This window comes from Halichoerus grypus, chromosome 8 (assembly GCF_964656455.1).
Source record: "Halichoerus grypus chromosome 8, mHalGry1.hap1.1, whole genome shotgun sequence".
NCBI lineage: Eukaryota > Metazoa > Chordata > Mammalia > Carnivora > Phocidae > Halichoerus > Halichoerus grypus.
The window spans coordinates 5,632,204-5,655,076 of record NC_135719.1 but is presented as its reverse complement, the minus strand read 5'-3'; the positions used below and the strand labels follow the sequence as shown (position 1 = coordinate 5,655,076).

Sequence of the window (22,873 nt, the reverse complement as noted above, 5' to 3'; positions counted from 1 at the left end):
GGCTGCCTGGCAGGAGCCATCCGTGCCCGAGGACGTGGCTGGCCTGCACCTGGGCAGGGCCTGTACCTGCAGACGATGAACGCTGAGTGATTGCTTGGGAAGCTGGCAGTGTCCTGGCCATGGCCCTGCCAGCACTCTGCCCGGCCTAGGCCCGGGCCATCTGCTTCTGTGCTAAGCAGGTTAGAGAGACAATGGGCACATGAGTTTGTGTGCTTTACCTTTTTACCCTTCTTCTCCTCTTGCCTCTTATTTCTCTTCATTCTCTCCCTCTTCTGTAGCTCTTCTCATCTTTTTAAAAAAATCTTTATTTACTTGGGGCGCCTGGGTGGCTCAGATGGGCTCAGGTGGTTAAGCGTCTACTTTTGGCTCAGGTCATGCATGATCTCTGGGCCCTGGGATCGAGCCCTGTGTCGGGCTCCTGGCTCAGCCGGGAGTCTGCTTCTCCCTCTCCCTTTGCCCCTCCCCCTGCTTATGCTTGCTCTCTCTCTCTCTCAAGTGAGTAAAATCTTAAAAAAAAAAAAAAAAAGATTTTATTTAGAGAGTGTATGAGTAGGGGAGGGACAGAGGGAGAGAGAAGAATCCCAAGCCGACTCCATGCTGAGCCCGGAGCCCGACACAGGGTTCGATCCCACGACCTTGAGGTCATGACCTGAGCCAAAATCAAGAGTCAGATGCTTAACTGACTGAGCCACCCAGGTGCCCCTGTAGTTCTTCACATTTTGTTCTTCTCCCACCTGATCCTACAGGTGAGTTGTTGTTGTTTTTTAACCTTTTGGCTTCTTTGTTTTTGTTTTTTGTTTTTCCCATGATAACAGGTATAAGATATGAATTTACATACCGGAAAATGCACAGATCTTTAGTGTACAGCTCAAAACATGTTAACATTTGTATACACTTGTGAAATCAACACCCAGATCAAGATAGAGAATATTCTGGTCATCCCTAAAGTTTCCTTCTCTGCCTACTAGGCATGTGCCCCCTAGTCTGAACATCTCTCACCATCGAGAAGTTTCATTTGGCCCCTTTGTATACATTCTCGTACACATTTTATCTCTCATTTTTGTGTTTTTGTCTTCCTTCTACGTGTGTCTGTGTCTGTGCCAGAGAGAGGGAGAGAAAAGGAGAGACTGGGAGGGAGAGACAGAGAGAGATGAGAGAAGAAACCCAGGGGAGGATGGGAGGATGGAAAGGGCAAGGGCTGTGTGAGTGTGAATGGGGAAAGAGAGGGCCAGGCTTGACGACTTCATCTTGCTGGCTGGGGGCACAAAAGCGTTGCTTTTCTCTTCGTCTCTTATGCTGCCTTTCCAAGCCGCCCCTGAGCTCTTTATAAACCCCGATGTTCTGGCCAAGAAAGACTTGCCTACATCCAAGAGTGGCAGAGGGGAGCAGGGCACACAGCGTTGGCTTGGGAACCACTCTTTATCCCACAGGAAGTCAGCTCAAATGAGGTCTCTCTCAGTCAGTCATCCTCCTGTTTTTTCTAGTCTGGGGGAGAACAAATTAGCATGCTAACGGAAGACAGAGGAGCCCACAAGGGCCGAGGTTGCCATATTGGGGGCATGGATTGGAGGGTAGTCCTCCAGGTCCCTCATTTTGTCAGCCCTGCTAGAGTGCCAGGCTAGGCAGTGTGGGTTCCAAAGATATGACTAGTCACTGTCCTCAAGAGACTCGCTACCCAGTTGGCATACGACATACTTGAAGCATTTGAGCAACCACGAACAGGGTGTAATTACCCACCAAGCGAGGCCGCATCAGCCTCTGCCTCTTCTCCTCAGGGATGAGCAGAGCAGCCAGACGACCCGTGTGTTGCCAAGACACTGGGGCACACCAGCCTCGCTGCCATTTGGGGAGCGAGCTGATGCAGAGATCCGGGCAGCCACCAGCTGCTAATTGAGCACGTGCCACTCACCAGCCCCTGTTCCGGTTAAGAACGGTAAGGAGAAGCCCAAAGGAAATGCGGTAGCTAGTACCTTGATTTCAACAAGGTTTCTCACAATTGTTTCATAATATTCTTGTGGATAATACGGAGAAATGTGGGCTGAGGAGTGCAGGTCGGAGGACACATAGCTGGTTGTTCAACCTACAAAGGATATTGATCAGTTTCCACCCTGATAGAGGTCTCTAGTGGCCCTGGGCTCTGCTTTTGTCCCCCTCCTATCTGATTTTTCCCCCCCAAAACTTACAAACCCCTGAAACACCTGGAACTTTTCTGTATCAACTAATTGTTAAAACTTTGTGACAGTCACACTCACTCTAACACACACACACACACACACACACACACACACACATTTTTGCTGAATCATTGGAAAGTAGGTTGCAGACATGACACTTCACCTCTACAAACTTCAGCAGGCATCTCTGAAGGATGATAACATTCCCCTAAAACCACAGTGCCATTATCATACCAAAGAAAATGAGCAATAGCGCCGTAATACCTAAGACACGGTGCATCGTAACATTTTCCCCAATTCTGAATGGCTTTCTCTTTTTTTTCTTTCAAGATTCCATCAATGTTCACATGTTTCTTCTGGTTATCATGTCTCTTTTCGTTTCTTGACCTAAAATAGTCCCTTGTCTTTTTTATCTTTCACCGGGTTGAGCTTTTTGAAGAGTCCAAGCTAGTTTTCTTTGGTATCTGATTGTGTCCTTATCATTAGATCTGGGTTTGCCAGAAGTGCTCCAAGGACCGATGATGTTGTGTATTTCTTATTGCATCATACCAGGAGGTAAATGCATCAGGCACTTGCATTACTGGTGATGCTGCTTTATTTATTTTTTTAAAGATTTTATTTATTTATTTGAGAGAGAGAGAGGGACAGCATGAACAGAGGGAGGGGCAGAGGGAGAGGGAGAAGGAGACTCCCTGCCGAGCAGGGAGCCCCACAAAGGGCTCCATCCCAAGACCCTGGGATCATGACCTGAGCCAAAGGCAGGCTCTTGACTGACTGAGCCACCCAGGCGCCCCTGGTGATGCTACTTTAGGCCACTTGGTTAAGGTAGTGGCTGCCAGAGTTCTGCCCCAGAGATACATTTTCCTTTTGGTAATTAGTAAGTCACTTGTAGGACAGACTTTGAGACCTTGTTCATATACAGTTTCCCAAAAATCTTCTACCCAGTGGCTTAGCATCCACTGATTACCCTTGCTTGAATCGAGGCTTTCTGAAGTCTACTCTTTCTTCTACATTCATCAGCCAACATTCTTCTATAAAGAAAAGCTTCCTTTCTACCTCTTTTCTTTCTCTCTGTGTGTTTTCCTGAGTTTCACTGCAGACTAATGGATTGTTTTATTTTGATACATTAGGACCCATTACTTCAGTATGCTTTTTGAGTCTCAAATTATCTCAGGTTTAGTCATCAAGCTGGGCCCATGTCCTTTTGACGTGACCCCATTAGTCTTTCATCACTTCCTTGCTTTTTGGCCCAACAAAATGTCCCAGGCTTGCCTTCCCCAGGACACCTGGTACCTTTTGTTGGGGAGTGGGTAATAGGTCTGCTCATCTAGTATTTTTTTTTTTTTTTTAAGATTTTAAGTAGTCTCTACACCCAACATGGGGATTGAACTTACAACCCCAAGATCAAGAGCCTCACGCTCTACCGACTGAGCCAGCCAGGCACCCCTGACACCCAATATTTTTTATCAATGACTCGGATAAAGGCTAAGAAATGATTACCAAATTTACTGATGATTCAAAACTGGGAAGGGAAGTCAAATTCTATGATAATAGAATGAATACTCAAAATGACCTCAATAGGATGAAAGTTGGACCAGAACTAGTAGATTTAAAGGAGATCAATATGAAGTCCTGTGCTTAGGTTGAAAATGTTAATTGCATAATTTGAGGTTTGGGGGAACTCTTTACTAGATGAAAGTTGATAAAGAAAAGTAGCTCTGGTTGTTAGCTGACATGAGCCAGCAGTATTCCATGACTCTTGGGTTACATCCATCCATTCATTCATTCGTGTAGCCAGTACTTATTGAGGGTCTGCCATATGCCAGGCACTGTTCTAGAAGCTTGGGCCATGTTAGTTAACTAGCCGAATAAGCAAAAATCCTGCCCTCCTTTGGGGCGCCTGGGTGGCTCAGTCGGTTAAGCGTCTGCCTTCAGCTCAGGTCATGATCCCAGGGTCCTGGGATCGAGCTCCGCATAGGGCTTCTTGCTCGGCGGGGAGTCTGCTTCTCCTCCTCCCTCTGCTGCTCCCCCTGCTTGTGCTCTCTCTCTCTCTGTAAAATAAACAAAATCTTTAAAAAAAAAAAAATCCCTGCCCTCCTCAGTCAACATTCTTGGTGCTGGGGAGTGGGGTCAGGTGGGGATTTCAGGCAATAATGAAAAACCACAGCAAAGGTGATGAGTGCTTTGAAAAATTTTCTCCAGGTAAGGGGATATGGGTGGAAGTTCAGATTCTTCAAGAAGGTGATCTTTGAGCAAGGATCTGAAGGAAGCAAGGGACTCAATCATGTGGCTATCTGGGGGAAGAGTGCCCCAGGCAGAGGGAGTAGCCAGGACAAAGGTCCTAAGAGGAGTGGTTGGGGGTGTGCCTGAAGTAGAGTGAGTAGGGGGAGAGCAGTGGAGGATGTGGTGGGGTGAGGATGACACAGGGCCTTGTACACCACTGTAAGTCTTTGGCTTTTATTCTGAGTGAGACAGGGAACCCTTGGAGGGTTTCAAGCAAAGGAGTGCCATGACCTTACTGGTTTTGAAAGATTCTGGTTGGGCGCCTGGGTGGCTCAGATGGTTAAGCGTCTGCCTTCGGCTCAGGTCATGATCCCAGGGTCCTGGGATCGAGCCCCACATCGGGCTCCTGGCTCAGCGAGGAGCCTGCTTCTCCCTCTCCCTCTGCCTCTCTCCCTGCTCATGCTTTCTCTCTCTCTCTGTATCTCTGTGTCTCAAATGAATAAATAAAATCGTTTAAAAAAAAAAAAAAGATTCTGGTTGCTGAGTTGAGAATAGTTTGCAGGGAAGCAGAGGTAGCAGTTAGGAGGAACTTGCAGTAACCGGGAGAAAGAGGGTGCTGATGGTGACCCCCCACACACACGGGGAGGTGGTGAGTGGTCAGGTTATGGATTTCCTAGTGGGTCAGATGTGAGGAAATGAAAGAAAGTAGTTAAGCAGCTTGAAGATGGACTTGCCTTTAAATGAGATGGAGAAAGCTCACATAGGAGGAACCCATTTTGGGGAGGGAGAGGGGAGAGATCAGGAGCTTAGTGTAGGACATGTTGGATATGAGATGCCTGTCGGACAAGACAGCCCGGTAGAAACGTTGAGGCCATCTGGAGTTCGGGACAGAGGTCCTGACTGCAGAGAGAAGCCTGAGTATAATTGGCTAAGAAACAGATTGACACCATTAATAGAGGGAAAGTGTCCAGGGCCTGCAATGCTAGAACCTCTGGTGGTTGGTGCTGCCCACATCCTGTGTGGAATTGTGTGTCCAGTGCTGGGAGCCCCTTTATAAAAAGGGTGCTACTAGCCTGGACCGTGTCCACAGAAGGGTGTTAGGATGGTGGAGGTACAGAAATCACAGAGCATGAGGAACCCTGACTGGGAGAGGAGACCTGGGACCATGTGGGTGCTGTGCCCATCTCCTGACAGCCACCCTGTGGGAGAGGAAGTGGCAGGCCCTGGCAGTGGGGTGAAAGCAACAGGTGGTGGCTCTGAGGAGGCTAGTTATGGCTGGGGGTGAAGAGGAACTTTCCAGCCAGTTTCTGGAGAAACCATCACCACTGCCAGGAAATGACTAGCCTAGCGGAGGTTTTCAAACTACCTTTGACTTGAAGTACAGGAAGAATTACATTTTACTGCGATCCTGTGCACCTTTAGGAAAAGTTGAAACACGTTTCCCAACACTTTCTGATCTTCCGTGATCATTGCACTTTGATATTTGCTATTCTGCCTTTTTCCTTAAGATTTTATTTATTTGAGAGAGCGCGCGTGAGCACAAGCAGGGGGAGCAGCAGAGGGAGAGGGAGAAGCGGCCTCCGCAGGGAGCCAGACCTGCTGCTGGATCCCAGGACCTCGGGATCACGACCTGAGCAGAAGGCAGACGCTTACGGGACTGAGCCACCTAGGCTATTCTGCTTTTTTAATGCTGATAGGGACCCACTAGGGGGTCCAGTCTGCAGTTTGACCCCCGCCCCGTCCAGTCTCAGCAGAACTAAGCCCCATCCCTGAGGATGTTAGGAGCCAGGAGGAGTGTGGTGGGTGCCTGTGGGATTCCACTCCGGCCTGAGGGAGTACTTTCACCTGCCGGGCAACGTGCAGCCTGTGGAGGAGGTCAGTCGTCCTTCACAGTACATTACATGTAGTTATCCCACTTAAGCAAATCTTGCCCGCTCCCCCCCCGCCCGCCCCTCCAAGGTTTGGCTTCGTATGGACATCTAGACGGGGATGACCCCGCAGGGTACCTAGATCAAGCTCTGAGCCTGGAGTGAACGCCCAGCCAAGACCTAAGGTGGGTTGACCCGTGCAGAAGTGAGACTCAGAAGCAACTAGCCTCGTCACCAGCACGGGCTTGGCCGATTCATTTGGTCACGGGCAAGTGGGTGCCAGGAGCACCAGCGTGGGGGGTGGAAGGGGTGGAGACCAAGGCCCGACCCTCGGGAGGCGCCCAGGGAGAGAGACCCACACGTTTTCCCCACGGCACGCGCTCAGGGGGTTGCAGAGGAGCCGGAAGGGGTCGGGGAGGCGGTGGGAGGGCCTGCGAGGCGGGGGAGAAGAACCACGGGTCCGCTCTCCGCGCCCGCGTGCTCCTGCGGCCTCGGCGGCGACTGGTTGGCGTCCTCCAGGCGCGCACCGAGCGCGCGCAGCACGCGGCCACCCCTCGGGCCTCCGGCGCCCCGAGCGAGCAGGGGGCGGGGCGGGAGCGGAGCGGGAGAGGCAGGGCTAGCCGCCGACTTCCTCCTTCGGCCCCGCCCACCGAGGGCCACGTGACAGTAGCTCCCCCCACCCCCCCTCAGGTCTAGCGGGCGGGGCTGCAGCCCGCGAGTCAAGTTGAGCCACCTGAGCCGGAGCCCGGAGGACGCCGTCGCTCCCCGCTGTCCGGAGCTCCGCGATGGGCCGGGGGAGCCGACCGTGCGCCCCGCGGGGCGCCCTGCCGCCCCGGCCGCCGCCGCTACTCCTGCTGCTCCTGCTGCTGCTGCCGCCGCCGCCGACTCCGGCGCTCGCCCCTCGGATCAGCCTGCCTCTGGGTGAGCGCTGGGGCGACCCCGCGGGGGCGCGGGCTGGGGTCGGGGGGAGGGGAGGCGGCCGGGAGGTGCCTGTGCGGAGGCTGCCGTGACAAAGGAAGGAGGGAGGAGGGGGCCTGTCAGAGGCTTGGGGTCCATTAGGACCCCTCCTTCTTTCAGAGCGCTGCGGGGAGGGAGAGAGAGGAGAGGGCAACTGTGGGGCCGCGGGCCCCTTTCTTCCCCTCCTTTAGAGGGCGGGGGGGGGTCTCGCGCCCGCTCAGCGTCCAAGCTCGCCCCTCGGTAGGGCGTCCTTTGCGGCGGTGGCAGCCCCCGCCCCCCCCCGGTGCTGGCTACCCGCTGGTCCGCCTGCCCATCTGCTTGTCTTTGATGCTGACCAGAGCCAGCCGCGGTGCCGCCCCCGAGGGCGTCTCGGGGTGGAGGGGACCGTGCTTGCCGTCCCATAAACACTGGGGTTCTGGTATTCCAGCAAGTCGCAGCAGGACTCCCGAGCCGCAGCGGGACAGGAGTCCCATCTTCCCTCCCAGCCCTTCACCCTGGCCTATCGGCGCTGCCCCGGCCCGAACGTGGTGGGATCCCTCCGGGGCCCGAGAGCGATCCTACCAGGGATGGGGGCTGCTCTGTGACTCCTAGGCCCTGAGAGAGAATCCTCCTGGGAGTACCATCCTCATTGGTGAGGTCCCTCACCTGGTGCTCATGCCTGCTACTGTGGCCCCTGGCTCTCCCCTGTCCCTACCCCTTTACATCTTGTTGCTTCTCCAGCTTCTCTTTGAAATCAGAGGGACCCGGATTCCAAGCCCATTTCTACTACTGGGCTAGTAATTCCCTTCTCCCTGTGCCCTGGTTTGCTCATCTGCAAAATGGGCACAGTTGTAGGTACCTTGCAAGGCTGTCTTGGAGATTTCATGAAACTAGCTGAGTTCTGTGGGCACAAGCTTTATAGGGGCTCGGTAGATGTTGTTTCTCCAAGCCCTTTAACTTGTTGTCACACTGGGAGAATTAGAATAAAAGACGTATGAATTAGAGGTTACATATTGAAAGGAGACCGGACTTCCTTCTCTCTACTGCATCCCCACCCCTGAAAACATTCTGTGTACAAAAGGGAAGAGTAGCAGAATCAGCACTTAGATTAACTCAGGGTGCTTGTGGCCCTGAATAACCCTGTCTGAGACATTGCAAGACCGTGCTGAGAACATAGCCTGGGTTCAAATCCTGCCTCCACCACTTAGTAACCATGTGACCTTGAGCAAGCTACTTAACTCTTCCCGGGCCTTGATTTCCTCATCTTTAAAATGGGATAATAATAGCACATACCTCAAGGTTGTGAGGATTAAATCAGTTTATGTTTGAAAAGTCCTTAGGACAGGGCTTGGTACATGGAAACCGCTCCATAAGTGGTAGCTGGCATTATCGTTAGTGTGAAGCACAGGCTTCATTCCCGCAATCCTGCACAGAGCCAGGGTGACTGCCTGGGGTGGGGGTGGTGCTGGTGTGTTCATTCGACCACAGTCCCTTGGGTGCTGCTCCATCTCATTGAGTGAGGATGAACAAGTGTATCCGGACCCGGGCCTACTGCCTTGCCACTTTCTCGGTTGTGGCCACAACTCCCTTTGTCCTTAGACCCTCTTAGCTCTGGCAGGAGGGCAGTGAAGTGGGAACAAATGTTCTGGAGGACTCCATTTATGGCCCTGGGCTAGCTCACAGAGCCATCGCAAGCGCAGCTCATCTTGAGTCCAGCTCTGGAACTGGACGGGGACCACCCAGAGGGTAACTGAAAGGCAGAACTGGGGAGCCGTGAGGGGGAACCGAGAGGGCCTGCATCCTGAGAGCGGCTAGAACACTGGGTTATTACCCACATAGCTCTCAGACCTGGCCCACTTCCACAAATCTGTGACTGTTGCCGGGCTCTGTCGCACACCGGCGTCCCCCGCACAGGTCAGTTGGTACTCTGGTCTGGATGTCTGTGCATTCCCCTCTCCCAGATCCTTAGGTGAAAATCCACACTCCCAGAGCACTGAGACACAGGTTCCCCTGTTAGGACTGGCACAGATGCACGGCACAAAGGTGTCCCTTGAGAGGTTCAAAGGGCCTAGAAATGCAGTCGATACTCTGCTTTCCAAGCTGTGGCTCCTAGAAGAAGACAGAGCTTCTGCTGTGTTCCTGAGACTGGGTCTGCCCAGAGGGAGCCTCTTTCTCTAGTCCCCCCAAAGCCCTGGAATAGTTAGCAGCACCCAGCACCTGAACTTGTGAGCACACACCCATACTTTACTGATATGGACCACACCCCAGAGGGCCTGCCTCCCTAGACTTCCTCCTGGCCCTTGATATTGGAAGCCCCAGAGGGGAATGCCCTGGTGACTGGGCAGGCTCACCTTTGGAGCGTGGCTGCAGGCAGCTTCCTGCCTCATCTTTGGGGGCTTGTTAGATGTTCCTGGCAGCGTGCCTATCCTGCGTAGGCCTGAGGGGACCATGGGGACTCTGGGCACAAGGGCCCGTGGCCCCTCCCTCACAGAACAGGGAGAGAGGCATGGAGGGAGAGACTGCACCTCCCTTTCAGGCTACCTGTCCTCCCCTACTGCGTTCCCACCCAAGCTCCCCAAGGGCCCGGATGCCTAGGGACAGTGAGCTGTGTCTGTGGTTTGAAACAAAGTCTCTGGAAGTGGAGCGTCCAGTTCGTGTGTGGGGTCCTTCCTAGGGAACTCTCCTCATTGCTGTTAATCCGCAGCAGATTCCTGGGACCGTAAAGGAGGGGATCCCCCATTTGTGGTCTCGTCCAGTGGCCAAGAGGGGGAGGGGAACTGGGGACTCCAGGGCCAGCTGGACAAGGAGAGGCCTTAAAGGGAAGTTACTTGTCTCTGTGGAAGGAATGCTTCAAAGAAGTGTGTGGAATTTTGGTTCTCTTGCGCTGGAAAGCGTAGTTTGACGTTCCAGGACCAAAGGCTCAGAAGAGGAGGGCTGCCGAGTGGAAAGAATGGCGCCGGGTGTGTGAGCGGCAAGGCCACTGCCCCCCAGCCGGGCTGTGTAGAAAGAAACAAAGCAAACCTCCTTTGGCTCATGAAAGTCTTATTGAGTTCCCTTATTTGGGCAATTAAGAGGAGTTATTAATTTCCCCCTGCCCCAGAAGTGCCTGTCTGGAAAGGTCTGGACACAGTGTTTCCAAACCAGATTGGAAATAAATCCATAGGCCTTGCGAACTGCAGTCAACAAAACCCCATTGAGCCGGGGAACTGGGCATTGGACAAATCAGCGGCCTGTCCTCTGACCCCGGAGTGGACACCCAGGGTCAGGGCTGCCCCGAGAAGCCCCCAGTGCAGGCCGCTTTCAGAGTCTTGCTGGCTGGGGACAGGCCTTCCTCCTGAATGTGGCCTCAGCTCCACATGAGCGTTTGTCTTCAGCTCTGTCCCAGGGCCTGGCATCTTCGTGGCCCCTTCAGAGCCAAGTGGAAAGCGCTGTGAACTATGGGCGCTACTAGCCGGGCTTTGAAGACTCACTCGCCCCCTAGCTGCACCACCTGGGGCAAGCCGGGGATAATGGCAGGACCCATCTCCCAGGGCTCTGAGCGGATTACAGGAAATAATGTATGGAAAGTGTTTGGCCCAGTGCCTGGCACGTGCTCCGTCCCCAGTAAAAGGTAGCGGCCTCCGTTCTCTCGGGTGGAAATTCCCTGCCTGCCTCGCTTGGTGAGGTTATTTGCATCCATTTGGGTGACACTGAGCGCTGGCTGTAGGCAGGCCCGCTGCTAGCTGCCAAGACCTGCCAGGTCAGAGAATGGCATAGTGCAGGTCCCACCCCCTGCTCTGGGGTGGAAGACAAAGCAAGTCACCCAAGGGGTCCTGCTGAATTTAGTGCACTTTTTAAGTGCTCCTGGTTCAGCTCTTTGAAGTTGTTCTTTCCCCCTAAGAACTTCCTCTGCCTGGGGGTGGACCGCACCTCTCCCTCTGCCCTGCCCCTCACTGGTTCCACTCTGCCCTGTGCATAACCCACATTCAGCTGGGTGTCGAAATGCCTGTAAGCCAGCCCAGCAAAACTCTAAGCTTGCACAAGTTTGGGGGCACATCTGGATACACCTGCACGTTCATCCTCCACGCAAGGGAGACAGAAGATGGCACAGAGCCTGGGAAAAGGCTGGACTCGGCTTATGTAGTCGCTCTTTCCTTTGTCCCCTTCTAGAGGCTGTGGCCCGACCCCCACCCTGCCGTGGGTGCTCAGGATGGGTGGAGAGGCCTCTGATGGGGCCCCCCCCCCGTGGACCCCTGCCCCTCCTCCTTGCATTCTGTCCTCCCGGCCAGGCTCCGCTGTGTCCAGGGTGGAGAGTGGCTCACATGGAGTTTGCCGTCTTGGGACAGATGCCCGAGGTCCCGTAAAGGCTCCACCCCATCTCCCGCCATCCTCAAGGCCATAGGCGAGCCTTTTCTCTGTGCCTAGCCCTATGCAGTCTCCCTGGTCCTTTTCTAGCCGCCACTCCTCTGTGAGCCTCTCCGGTTCGGGGCAGGACCACCTGCAGCCCTGAGGTGGCACAACCGGTGTCCTCGCGTTTGTGTTGCAGTGTTTCGTGTCTAGAAGAAGGTAGAAAGTAAGGTAGTGGGTATAGAGCTACTGTGGGCGCCAGGCTTAGTTGTCTTGTTTCCCCCTACACGGTGGGTAAAGTTATCCCCATTTTACAGATAAGACAGCTGAGGTTCAGAGAGGTGAAGTATTTTGTCCAAGGCATATGGCTCTGCCTCCCTGAGATTGAATGGAATCTCAGACCCCTCCCTGGACCAGAGTACCCTGAATTGGGACTTAGCATTCAACGTGTTCTCTGTGGGATCTCTCTGCTCTGCACTGATGGGTCCTCTGAAAAGCCCATCTTGACGGTTAGTAGGGTTCAGAGAGGTGGGGCTGTGGGGAGGGGGTTTCAGTGGGTCCAGTAGACAGAAATTTCTCATTTTATCATAACTGCTACTAAACGGGGGCCAAATGAGCAGACTCCTCTCCTTTTTGGCCTCCCCTTGCTCATCCTCTGAGGGGTGCTAACAGACAGGAAAGAAAGCTGCCCGGGTTGGGGCACCCACCGTGTGCCGGGCGCTGGAGGTGGGGTCGCTGCATCCTGTGGGGGGCCCGAGGCTTGGAGAAGCGAACTCACGCGGTCAGGGTCATGCGACTAGAAAGGTTTGGGGTCAAGCTGTGGGCTACAGCTCTCTGACTCGAGAACCACATTGTGTCCGTTAGAACAGCTGCTTCCAGCCTCAGTTGTGAAGTGCGGGGAAGCAGCAGAATGGCCCAGCTTGGCCCTGGAATAGTTGATAGGTTACGTTTGTCCATCTGGTAAAGAGACATACGGAGGTCACTCCCTGGATGGGAACGGGATCCGGCTGAGGCCCCGGATGGTGTGGCCACGATGGAAGTACGGTCCACTCAGGAGACCAGGAGCAAACGTCTCGGACACAGGTTTGCACCCTGCGGCGGGGGGGTGGGATGGCAGGCCAGAGCCAGCACGGAAGTAGATTTTCTTTGGCCTCCAAGTGTTTTAGGAAATCTTAATTAGTTGCTGATATTTAAAACTCAGGAAATGTAAGGTAAAAATCCAATTTTCCAGTTCTTCTGAAGTTCTGGCAAGGCTGGGCCCCCGGTCAACTTGGCAACATGCATCTGGGGCTGAGCACTAGTCACCTCTTCAAAGGGGCTCCTGCCTCCGGGCGGCTGGAGCCCCACCTGCCCTTGTCCCCTCTCTTCTGCATGAGTGGGCTGCTGAGGTGGCCAGAGTGTGGGTATTTACTCAGAGCAAGGGTGGGGAGGAAGGAGGGCGGCAGGAGGAGCAGGGGCGGGTACGGATAGGGTCAGTCCTGATTGTTGGTGGCCCCCTAATCTGGGAGCAGGACTTGGCACTTTTCCACACTGCATTTATCTGGTCTTTGCGGCAGCCCGGTGAGGGCTCCCTCTCAGGGACAGCAGGTCCCTGTTCCGAGCTGCACAGCTGGTCAGTGATAAGTCAGGACTCACATGTGGGCAGTGCGGCTCCCCTTTGCAGCCCTTGTGACCTCTCTCCTGTCTGTCAGCTGTCACGCTTCTGTCTGGGCCCGGAGCTCGCGGGACTGAGTGCTCAGTGCTTTGGGGAGGGGGCTGAGCAGGGCAGTGCTTCTCAGACACGCTCTTGTGAGCGAGAGGCTTCGGGACCTCTAGGCTGTCCTCTTGGAATCTCAGACCCCTCCCTGGATCAGAGTACCCTGAATTGGGACTTAGCATTCAATGACATGTTCCTTGGACCTTACCTGGCCAGATGATACAAATATGAATAAGCGCGTCCTGCTCCTCAAGGAGCTCTCGACTGGGTGGAGGAGACAGACACAGAAAGCCATCAGCAAACCACGTGGCCGGTGCACCGTGAGAGGTGTGAAGGGGAAGTGACGGGCGCAGAGAGGGGGCCCTCGCCCAGCTGGGGATTCAGGAAGGCCTCCTGGAGGAGGTGAAACCAAGCTGAGTCTCAGGATGAGTAGGAATTGGTGAGAAGGAAGGGCGTTCCAGGCCTTGAGTAAAGGTGAGAGAAATAGGACCTTGAGTTGCAGCTTGGTGTCTCTCCGTTGAAGCAGGGGAGGGAGATGTGGCGAGGGCTGGCGAGTTAGGGGCTTGGACAGTGGGGCACACTGAGGTTGTCCATACCTGATGGACCAGGACAGTTCCCCGAGAGCCCTGTGGCTGCAGCACAGAGGCCGGGCTGGGGGCAGGGGCCTGTTGGGGGCTGTCATGGTATCCCAGGCGGGACGGGTGGTGGCCTGGCTCAGGACTGTCGTAGCAAATGGGATAGATTTGGCAAGTATTAAGGAGGGAAAATTGGCAGGATTTGATTATGGATGGGATGTCCGTGGGGTGAGGGAGAGGGAGGAAGGAACCTGTCCAGGTTTCCAGTGGGTGACGCAGGGCATGAGAGCCCAAGCCGAAGGGGGCAGTGGTGGGCAGTGGTCATGGCCAGTCTCCCGCTGGATGGAAGATCTGCACTGATGGCGAGATTTGGGGTTCGCCAGTGTCTGGATTGTTGAAGCGATGGGTGTGGGTGTGTGATCTCGAGGCCAAGGGCAGACCCCAGGGAACAACATGAAAGAGCAGACTCCAGAGCGACGGCAGTTAGGTTAATGACACAGACGCCAGAGCTGCCAGCCCAGGTTCCAATCCCGGCTCCACCACTCTTCCTAACTGGCTGATTGCAGGCAGCTCTCCCCTGAAAACCTCAGGTGGTCAGGCCTCCTTCACAACCACCTTGCCAGGACTCCATGCATTCAATCCATTGAAAATGTGTAGTAGATGCTCCGGTAAATTAGCTCTTGGAGGGATGGAGGCCCAGAAGGAGTGGCAGGGAGACGGGAAGTGACCCTTGAGGCCATTGTGGCCCACACCTGGGGGACAGGGGGCCTCCACCAGGCCCGGTGCTGCAGAGGCCATGCCCTTCAGTGTCTGAAGGTTGGCAGTGAGGTGATGCCTGGCCGCTGGCGAGTGTGGGGCTGGTTGAGGCCTGACTCTCCCAGTCGGGGTGAGTGGGAGGTGAGGAATGGAGACAGCTCTGGGCGGCTCTTCTCTTCAGGAGTTTGGCTGCAAAGGAGAGTAGGGAGGCACATAGATTTCTAGGCTGAATATTGAAGGAAAAAAACGGCTTTCTGAGAGGCAGAGGTTGACAACACGGTACTTGGCCTCAGAGGAGATAGGGAGGCAGTGGGAAATTGAGGTTGTCCATACCTGATGGTCCCAGTTTCTTTTTTTTTTTTTTGTAAAGATTTTATTTATTATTTATTTGACAGAGAGAGAGACAGCGAGAGAGGGAACACAAGCAGGGGGAGTGGGAGAGGGAGAAGCAGGCTTCCCGCAGAGCAGGGAGCCCGATGCGGGGCTCGATCCCAGGACCCTGGGATCATGACCTGAGCCGAAGGCAGACGCTTAACAACTGAGCCACCCAGGTGCCCCTGGTCCCAGTTTCTTCAGAAAACAGGAGACGTCTGTGAGAGGAGGAAGGTGGACTCTTGGGCAGTCGGGAGAGGGGTTATTAGGGAACAGAGGAGCTGCCCTTGGTCCTGGTGGAGGGGACGCTGCCGAGGTGATGACAGCTCATGACAGGTCCTGGGTTAGGGTACACGGTGGGGGGGTGCCTTTGAGGGGCGAGGGGCCACCTGGTGATTCTGGCAGGAGCTCTTGGCCCACTCGCTGGAAGCCATAGGCACGGCCATTTGGGAAGTGGGCTTCCCTAAGTGTGCCTGCCCCAGGAACAGGGGATGCTTCTAGGCTGGGTTCCTTTGACTTCTTACCTCTTTCTTGGTTACCCCAGCATAGGGAGGACTTTTGGCCCACAGCCCCTCTTCCCCTGCAAAGAGTAATCCTTCCCTGCTTGGGGGCTCGGCCCGGTAGTGGCCTGGTGACAGTTGGGCCCACCGCTTCTGGCCCCTCGGGCCGCCCTGCCCCAGCACTTGGGCGGGGCGGTGTAGAGCAGGATGTGCGTCCCGGGCGGCTGACGTGCCCTCATTTGCTGCTGAGTCAGCAGTCCTGCCCTAGGAGTGGTGCTCCTACAGGTACAAGTGGGTCCAGGAGTCCAGTGTGACGCCTTGGGGAGGAAGAGGTGCTCTCACGGAGCCTCTTGGGAGGCTCCCAGGGACTTGTCCTGGGGCCCAGACCCCTCTCTGGGGACTTTGTGGTTGGAGCTGAGGGGCAGCCAGCTGCCTCCCTGCCTTGGGGGCACCTTCCTGGCTCTTCACAGAGAAGCTGGCATTTTCTGGCCTCATCCTGCTGGGGCCTGCGGGGGGCAGGATGTCAGGGCCAGGTCAGCGTCAGCCATGGTGCCAGGAGCCACCGTGGAGAGAAAGCTGGGGTGGTGCTCTGAGTCACGGCCCTGCTGCAGCTCGCTGGTTCGGCTGGGTGGGGACCCTGCTGAGCCCGATTCCTGTCTCACCCCAGAGAGCTCCAAGCTTCCGGCTGAGTCACAGGGAAGGGGAGAAGCTCTAGCTGAGGCTGGGGGCTGAGTTGTTCCCGCATCACTTCCCGCAGAGAGAGCCCCAGGCCCCGGGGGGTGGGGGGGAGTGGGGCCCCGCAGGTCGCTCTGACGTGCCCTCTCCAAGGAGGCAGCCCCAGGCCAGCCCCTGTGCTACCTCCCTGGCGCCCCGGGGAAGCCACCAGCTCAGGCCTGCCCAGGGTGGATAGAAAGGTTTCATCCGCCTGGGAAAACCGGCCACAGCCTCAGGCAGACCAGTTTGCTCCCTACTGGCCCAACCCGCTGGGTGGGGGATGTGGGGGATGTGTGAGCAGCACAGACAGGCTGCCCAGGAGGGCACACGAGTCGCCCTCTCTGCCACACGGAGAGCAGCCTAGAAGCTAAGACTGCCCCCGAGGTGTGCTGACACCCCCTCCCAGTCACCTCTACACAAAAAGCAGCCCGGAGCAAACCCACAAGCCTGGACAGGCCTCGTGGTAGGGTGTGCAATGCACGCACACGCACACGCACACGCACGCACCTCAGGCAGGGCCCACCCAGACGTCTGTGCCGTGACTCTGGAGGTGACCCCAGGCACCTGGGCTGGAACGCCACTCAGAACACCGGGGGGCAGGATCCAGCTCAGGCACACAGCACGTGCCTGCGACACCCGTCCGGCGTCAGCGGATGCGCTCTGGCCGGGGAGCCCCGCGTGACCAGGTGCAGACCGGGGTTAGGAATCGCCCTGCGGCAGTTTTTTTTAACCCTGAGGACGAGGGCGGCCCAGCTCCTCCAAACAGCCCTGCTCCGCTGGCAGCCCTCGCTGGGCTGGATTTTCCTGCAGGGCTTTTGGATTTTGTTTTTGATCCACTCAAGTGTTGATCGTGTGCCAGACCCCGTGCCAGCACTTGGCTAACGTGTGCAAAGTTGTTCAGAGTAAAGCTCTCGGTAAATGTGGGTTATTATGTACGTTGTTATTTACATACATAATCTAATTTCTTCTCATAACAACCCTATGAGGAAAGGTGCTATTATCCCCATTTTACAGATAAGGAAAGTGAGGCTCTAAGATGTTAAGTGGCTTGTCCTGGTGGCAAACAGCCGGTAAGTGACAGAGGCAGCCTTTGAGCCCAGGTCTCAGACTCCGGAGCCTGTACTCTTAATCTCTGTCTCGTCAAGACTCCCAGTTGGGAAGCCAGCCCCCCGGGCCGGGGGGTACCACGGGGGAGCAAGGCCTTCAGGACGCCACGGCGTTGGTCTGAGAGGCGCGGGGCAGGGGGACAAAGGGGGAGAATGCGCAGAAGGGGAAGGTGTGGTGCCAGGGGCCCCTCGCCCCCTTCCGTCCCTTTGCCCTTGCCTTGGCTGTACTCGCAGTATGACCGGAGGAGGTGCGGCGGGGCGGGTACCGGGGCCACTGACGCCCCGGCTGTCCTTCCAGCCTGGCTGTGCTCTGTCTACGTGACCCTTGGCAGGTTTCCACTCCCTCCCAGGCCTGAGTAGGGCTGAGCGGCCCCCTGGACGGCACCTTATCTCTGACCTTCGGCATGTCTGTGTCTGGATGGATTCCAAGTGCGGCCTCCTGCCTAGACTTCCAGCCCACCCTGGGGAGATGCCCCTGCTGTGCGGGCAGATAAGCATTGGCAAGTTTGAGCCCGCCCTTGCTTTCGGAGACCCACGAAGGGGCCGTGGAAGGCGTTGGCCTGCGTCTCCGGGACTCCTCCTCGTGAGGCCGCTGGGGGCTGTATTTTCCCCATTATCCCCGGGATGTATGTGAGACAGCCAAAGGTCAGTGACCCGGCGTGCACCGCCCTCCAGAGGACCTACGTGGTGCTCTTCAGAGGGTGCTCCGTGGGCCTCCCGCTTGAGAATCACCTGGGAGCTCGTCAGATGGCACGTTGTCAGGCCATCCTGGGTCGGCGGCGGCAGCACCCCTAGGGCAGGCCTGGACCCGGACGGGGATCAGGCCTTTTGGGTGATTTTGCTGCATCCTGCCGGTGGCCGGCCAGGGGTTCTTCGGGAAGGAGACCTCTTGAGCCAGCCTTCCACCACAGCTGCTTTTGTGCTGTGGGGTTTTGTGTAAGTTGCCTGGTCTCTCTAAAGTTTGGTTTCTTCCTCTGTAAGGCTTTGTAAGCCGTTGTAGGGCAGTCATTGGCCTGCAGGGGTTAATACCCTCCTGGGTGTGGATCTGTGCTGGCCGGCTGGAGGGGTCTCTTCAGGGGGGTGACTTCCTAGGAGCAGAGCATGAAAAGGTCAGGCTGCTTGTTCCAAAAGGTCATCAGCACACAGTGCAAGCAACACGATTCGGCCCCATTGTGTTTGGAAATTTTGTGGTTGACAGAAGTGGGGGATTAGAACTAGAAACTTTCTTTGGGCTTCCCAGCGTGTAGAGTGCTGATAGGTGGTGAGGAGTTGGGAACTGGGGGCAGAAGACCTAGAGTCTCATGCAGTTCTGGACTTAATAGCTCAAAGAGAGGCCTCGACCCCTATGGTTTCAGTACCGCAGTTTGGGCTCTGGATGTTAGGCGTGACTTTCCCCATGAATTCCCAGTGCTCCCGCGCCCCCCGCCCCCGCCCAAGTTCTTTTTTTTTTTTTTTTAAAGATTTTATTTATTTATTTGATAGAGAATGAGAGGCAGAGAGCATGAGAGGGAGGAGGGTCAGAGGGAGAAGCAGACTCCCCGCCGAGCAGGGAGCCCAATGTGGGACTCGATCCCGGGACTCCAGGATCATGACCTGAGCCGAAGGCAGTTACTTAACCAACTGAGCCACCCAGGCGCCCTCCCGCCCAAGTTCTGACTTTGCTTCTAGAGCATGACAAGACTCCCAGCTGCAGAGCCACACACATTCCCCCATTGATTGCTGCACTGGTCACCTTGCATCCTCATCTTCCCTCACCAGGGGATATCGTGGGGAGCGGCCTTGGGAGCTCTGTCATCCTGTTTGCTGGAGGGATGCTATCCATCCCATGTCCCATTGGCTTTGCTAGGACGTCCCACCTGCGGGCTTCCTTCAGCATTAGTGGCTAGGCAAAAGGCTTAGCTTCTCCAGAATGGCTGCCGTGTGTTCCTTCTCTTGGACAGCAAGAACAGGGTCACTTCATTTCCCTTTTCTCCTCAGCCACCAGGAGGCTCGGCATTAAAGGCACAGCCCATCTCTAGTAGCTGTGTGAAGATCTCTTCTGACCTGCCTGTGTGAATATGCCCTTACTCTCCGGTTTAGGTGTTTTCCTTGGATTTGTGGGGTTTTTTTTTTTTCCTCTGTTCTTGATTTTAGTGTTTATGTTTCACTACGTTCTTTTCTTTGTTTTCTTGCCCTTTGTGGAACCAGGCTGGGGGTACGTAAAAACACTCACCATGTAAAAGCACACGAAGCTGTCTTCACAAGTGCTTTGTTGGCATGTTGCTCCTTTTGCTCCCTTAGCTTCATGAGACCGTGTCTGTTTGCGTGGTCATAATCTATTGGTCAGATAGGAGATACCTGAGGCTGGGCAGGGTGGCTCATTTCTGCTTGTTTTTCTTTTCTTATCAGCTGCTTTGAATTTTTTAAATAATTTTCTTCAAACCCATTAGTTGCTCAAGGCACAGATGGTACGCTGGTTGGACAGATAATGTGCGTTTTCTTTTTTTTCCTTCTATTTCTTTCGCATTACACAAGAGTAACCTGCTAATTATAGGATCCAAACATGATAAGTAAAAAGGAAAAAAAAAATTACCTATACTCCCACCAGGGATACCAGTTTTCAGCATTTTGTGATTCACCCTCCTGGATATTTTTTTTCCCTTTTTTTGTTTTTCCTTTTTCTGTTTATACTTTTCGCACAAAAAATAAGATCTAACTAGACACTGGTTTTTTTTTTTTCCTTTAAGATTTTATTTATTTATTTGACAGAGAGAGTACAAGCAGGGGGAGCGGCAGGGAGAGGGAGAAGCAGGCTCCCGCTGAGCAGAGAGCCTGATGTAGGGCTCGATACCAGGACCCTGGGATCATGACCTGAGCCGAAGGCAGTCGCTTAACCAACTGAGCCACCCAGGCGCCCCTAGACATACAGTTTTATAACCATCTTCACTTGGTGGTAATTAGAATCTTCCCTGTTACTATGTATTTTATAACAATGAAAGGTATTTCAAGTTTATATCCAGGATACACGCACGTAATTCGTTTTTAAGCGTGAAAGTACTTACTGTGAAAAGTGACCAATGCCTCTGTCATCCCCAGCCCCAGGCCTGGTTAAAGGGACGGCTTTTAAATCAGACTTTTTGTTAGTACAGTGGTTTCCTCCGTATACTTAAGTAAAATGCTTGCACTACCATTGCTTGGCTTACCTGATATACTGATTTGCTGCTGAGAAAAAGAAGGCTTTCCATCACGTCCATCAGCCTTCCCCACCTCCTGCAGACATTTTTCTGCCACTATATTGGGTTGCCTCTGTAATTTAAAATATTATCCTGAGGGGTGCCTGGCTGGCTCGGTTGGTAGAGCATGTGACTCTTGATCTTGGGGTCATGAGTTCAGGCCCCACGTTGGGGGTAGAGGTTACTAAAAAAGTAAAGAAACTTAAAAAAAAATTTTTTTTATACTTAAACCTCAGTTTCTTATTCCATTAACCATTGATAATATCTTGTGGCCCTCTTTGCTCTCCCAAGGAGATAGAGACTCCATTTTTTCCTTAACAACCCTGGTACCCAGCATCACAGCGTCTCTCTGTTGTACATTGAGGTCAAGTTTGCATTGTTTTATAACCATAAATCTTCGATGAGTGACTGTGAGCTGGTACTGCGAGGTAAAGACCAGCGCCCTGCATTTGCTTCCCTCGGCCATCGTAAATCTTTTGCTGCGGGACCAGGGTGGGGTGGGCCATCCTCACAGGTCCTTCTCCTTGGATCTGATGCTACTCAAGGAGGGTGTTAAATGTCCTTTCTTTTCTTTTATTCTCTTACATGCTCAAGACCCACCACTTTATATTTTAGTTTGCTTCATATTTGACCATGTTTTTCTTGTTTAATTTTGTTTGCTTGTTTTCCTGGTGTTTCTAATACAACATCATTTTTACCAGCTGCATCATATCCCATGGAGTGCAGTGTTAATGGCGTCTTTTCATCTCATCCCCTATGGTTGGACACTTAGGTTGTTGCCCATTTTTCACTAATGTGAATGGCGCTATAATAAATGTTCTTTTACATTCATCTTTGTGCATTTGTCTCTAACATAATGTTTGAGAGTCCAGGAATGCTGTTCCCCTTTCAGCCTAATCCGCCCATCCCCAGCTCCTTGCCGTGCGCTGCCTTCCTCACTTCCCTTCAGATCGGCCCGTCCTTGAGGTTGGTGGGAGACGTGTCTGGTGGGAGGCGTGGGCCCCAGGGAATGTCCATCTTCCTCTCCCCAGGCTCCCAAGAGCGGCCATTCCTCAGATTTGGAGCGGAAAACGTCTCCAACTACACGGCCCTTCTGCTGAGCAGGGATGGCAAGACTCTGTATGTGGGCGCCCGAGAGGCCCTCTTTGCTCTCAACACCAGCACCAGCTTCCTGCCTGGCGGGGTGTACCAGGAGGTGAGAAGGTGCCCGGGGCTGGCTAGGCTGGGCAGAGGATGGCAGAGGGGCAGATGGATGGAAAGACCGACCTTCTGGGTGTGAAGATGCTGCAAAGGGGAGAAGAGGGGCCGGGCGCACCCCCCATTCCCACCTGCGCACCCCCTTCTCCCGTTCTGCAGCTGCCATGGAGCGCGGACGCCGAGAGGAGACAGCAGTGCAGCTTCAAGGGCAAGGACCCGCGGGTGAGCTAGCGCCTGGAGGCCGCTCGGGCCGAGCGAGGGATGGAGAGAGGGGCCCCGGCCCTGGCGTGGAGGCAGGATGTGGGAGGAGTGTAGCCAGCTGCGGCTTCAGAGATGGCCACGCCTGCGTTTGGCCCTATACCTATCTCTGTGACCTGGGACAAGTAGATTGGCCTCTCGGAGCCTTAGTGTCCCCACTTGTAAAATGGGGATAATGATGCCTGTCTCACAGGACTTGGGGTGAGGATTCAGTGAGCTAATACGTGTAGGGCACCTGGCGCCTAATCAGAACCAAATAAAGCCGGCTTCCAGCAAGAGCAATGACTGGGTATCCCCCCGCGGATGGGGTGCTAGAGCAGGTCTGACCGATCCTGGGGTGGTTTTGGCCGGACCGCTGGGTGTGGGGTTCTGGTCCAGCCTGGGGTTCTGCTGGAGAGTGTGAAGCACTCTCCCCTGTCCCCGGGGACCTCTTGTCCTGCATGTAGCAGGAGGCGGCTGAGGCGAAGGCGAAAGAGCCCCAGACTTGAGGTCAGACGCAGGTTCGAGTCCTGCCTTCCCCGACCTCTTAATGGACAAACGTTTATCAAGCACGTGCTCTGTGCTCAAGTCCTTTTAGACACTGGCAATACGGTTGTGAAAAAGAAGGAAGAACAACAGGCCAAACGCAGCCACTTGAACCAGGTAGTCAGGCCACACCTCATTAAGAAAGTGACATTTGCGTCAGGACTAGACGTTGCTGAGGGAGTTGGCCGTGGGATACCTGGAGAACGGGCAGGACTGGACTGACTCTGAGCGAGGTGTTTGGGGAACCACCGGAGGGCTGGGCAGGGGAGCGCCATGGTTGGCATGTGTTTTAAAAGGGTCGCTCTGGCTGCCGTGGCGGAGGGTGACTTCTGTGGGGACACAGGGAGGGAGCCCAGTGAGGGGGACCAGACCAGGGTGGCCCCAGTCAAGGGAGTGAGAAATGGCCAGATTCCGGATGTAGTTTAAGGGTGGGCC

The 22,873-nt window shown here is 54.6% G+C and overlaps 1 protein-coding gene across 6 annotated transcripts in view; it reads left to right on the top strand.

Moving 5' to 3' along the window:
* The window catches only part of SEMA4B (semaphorin 4B), a 38,587-nt gene that overhangs the window by 5,173 nt on the left and 10,541 nt on the right, over positions 1–22,873 (top strand). For 2 of the 6 annotated variants that reach the window (XM_078078862.1, XM_078078861.1), the window contains 5 exons: positions 1,776–1,933; positions 6,357–6,450; positions 6,956–7,186; positions 21,490–21,653; positions 21,815–21,877. In XM_078078862.1, the coding sequence (XP_077934988.1) occupies positions 7,051–7,186; positions 21,490–21,653; positions 21,815–21,877 (363 nt within the window). In that variant the 5' untranslated portion in view covers positions 1,776–1,933; positions 6,357–6,450; positions 6,956–7,050. The remainder of the gene's footprint in view (positions 1–1,775; positions 1,934–6,356; positions 6,451–6,955; positions 7,187–21,489; positions 21,654–21,814; positions 21,878–22,873) is intronic. The other 4 variants (XM_036095645.2, XM_078078863.1, XM_078078864.1 and 1 more) reach the window with 3 other exon arrangements.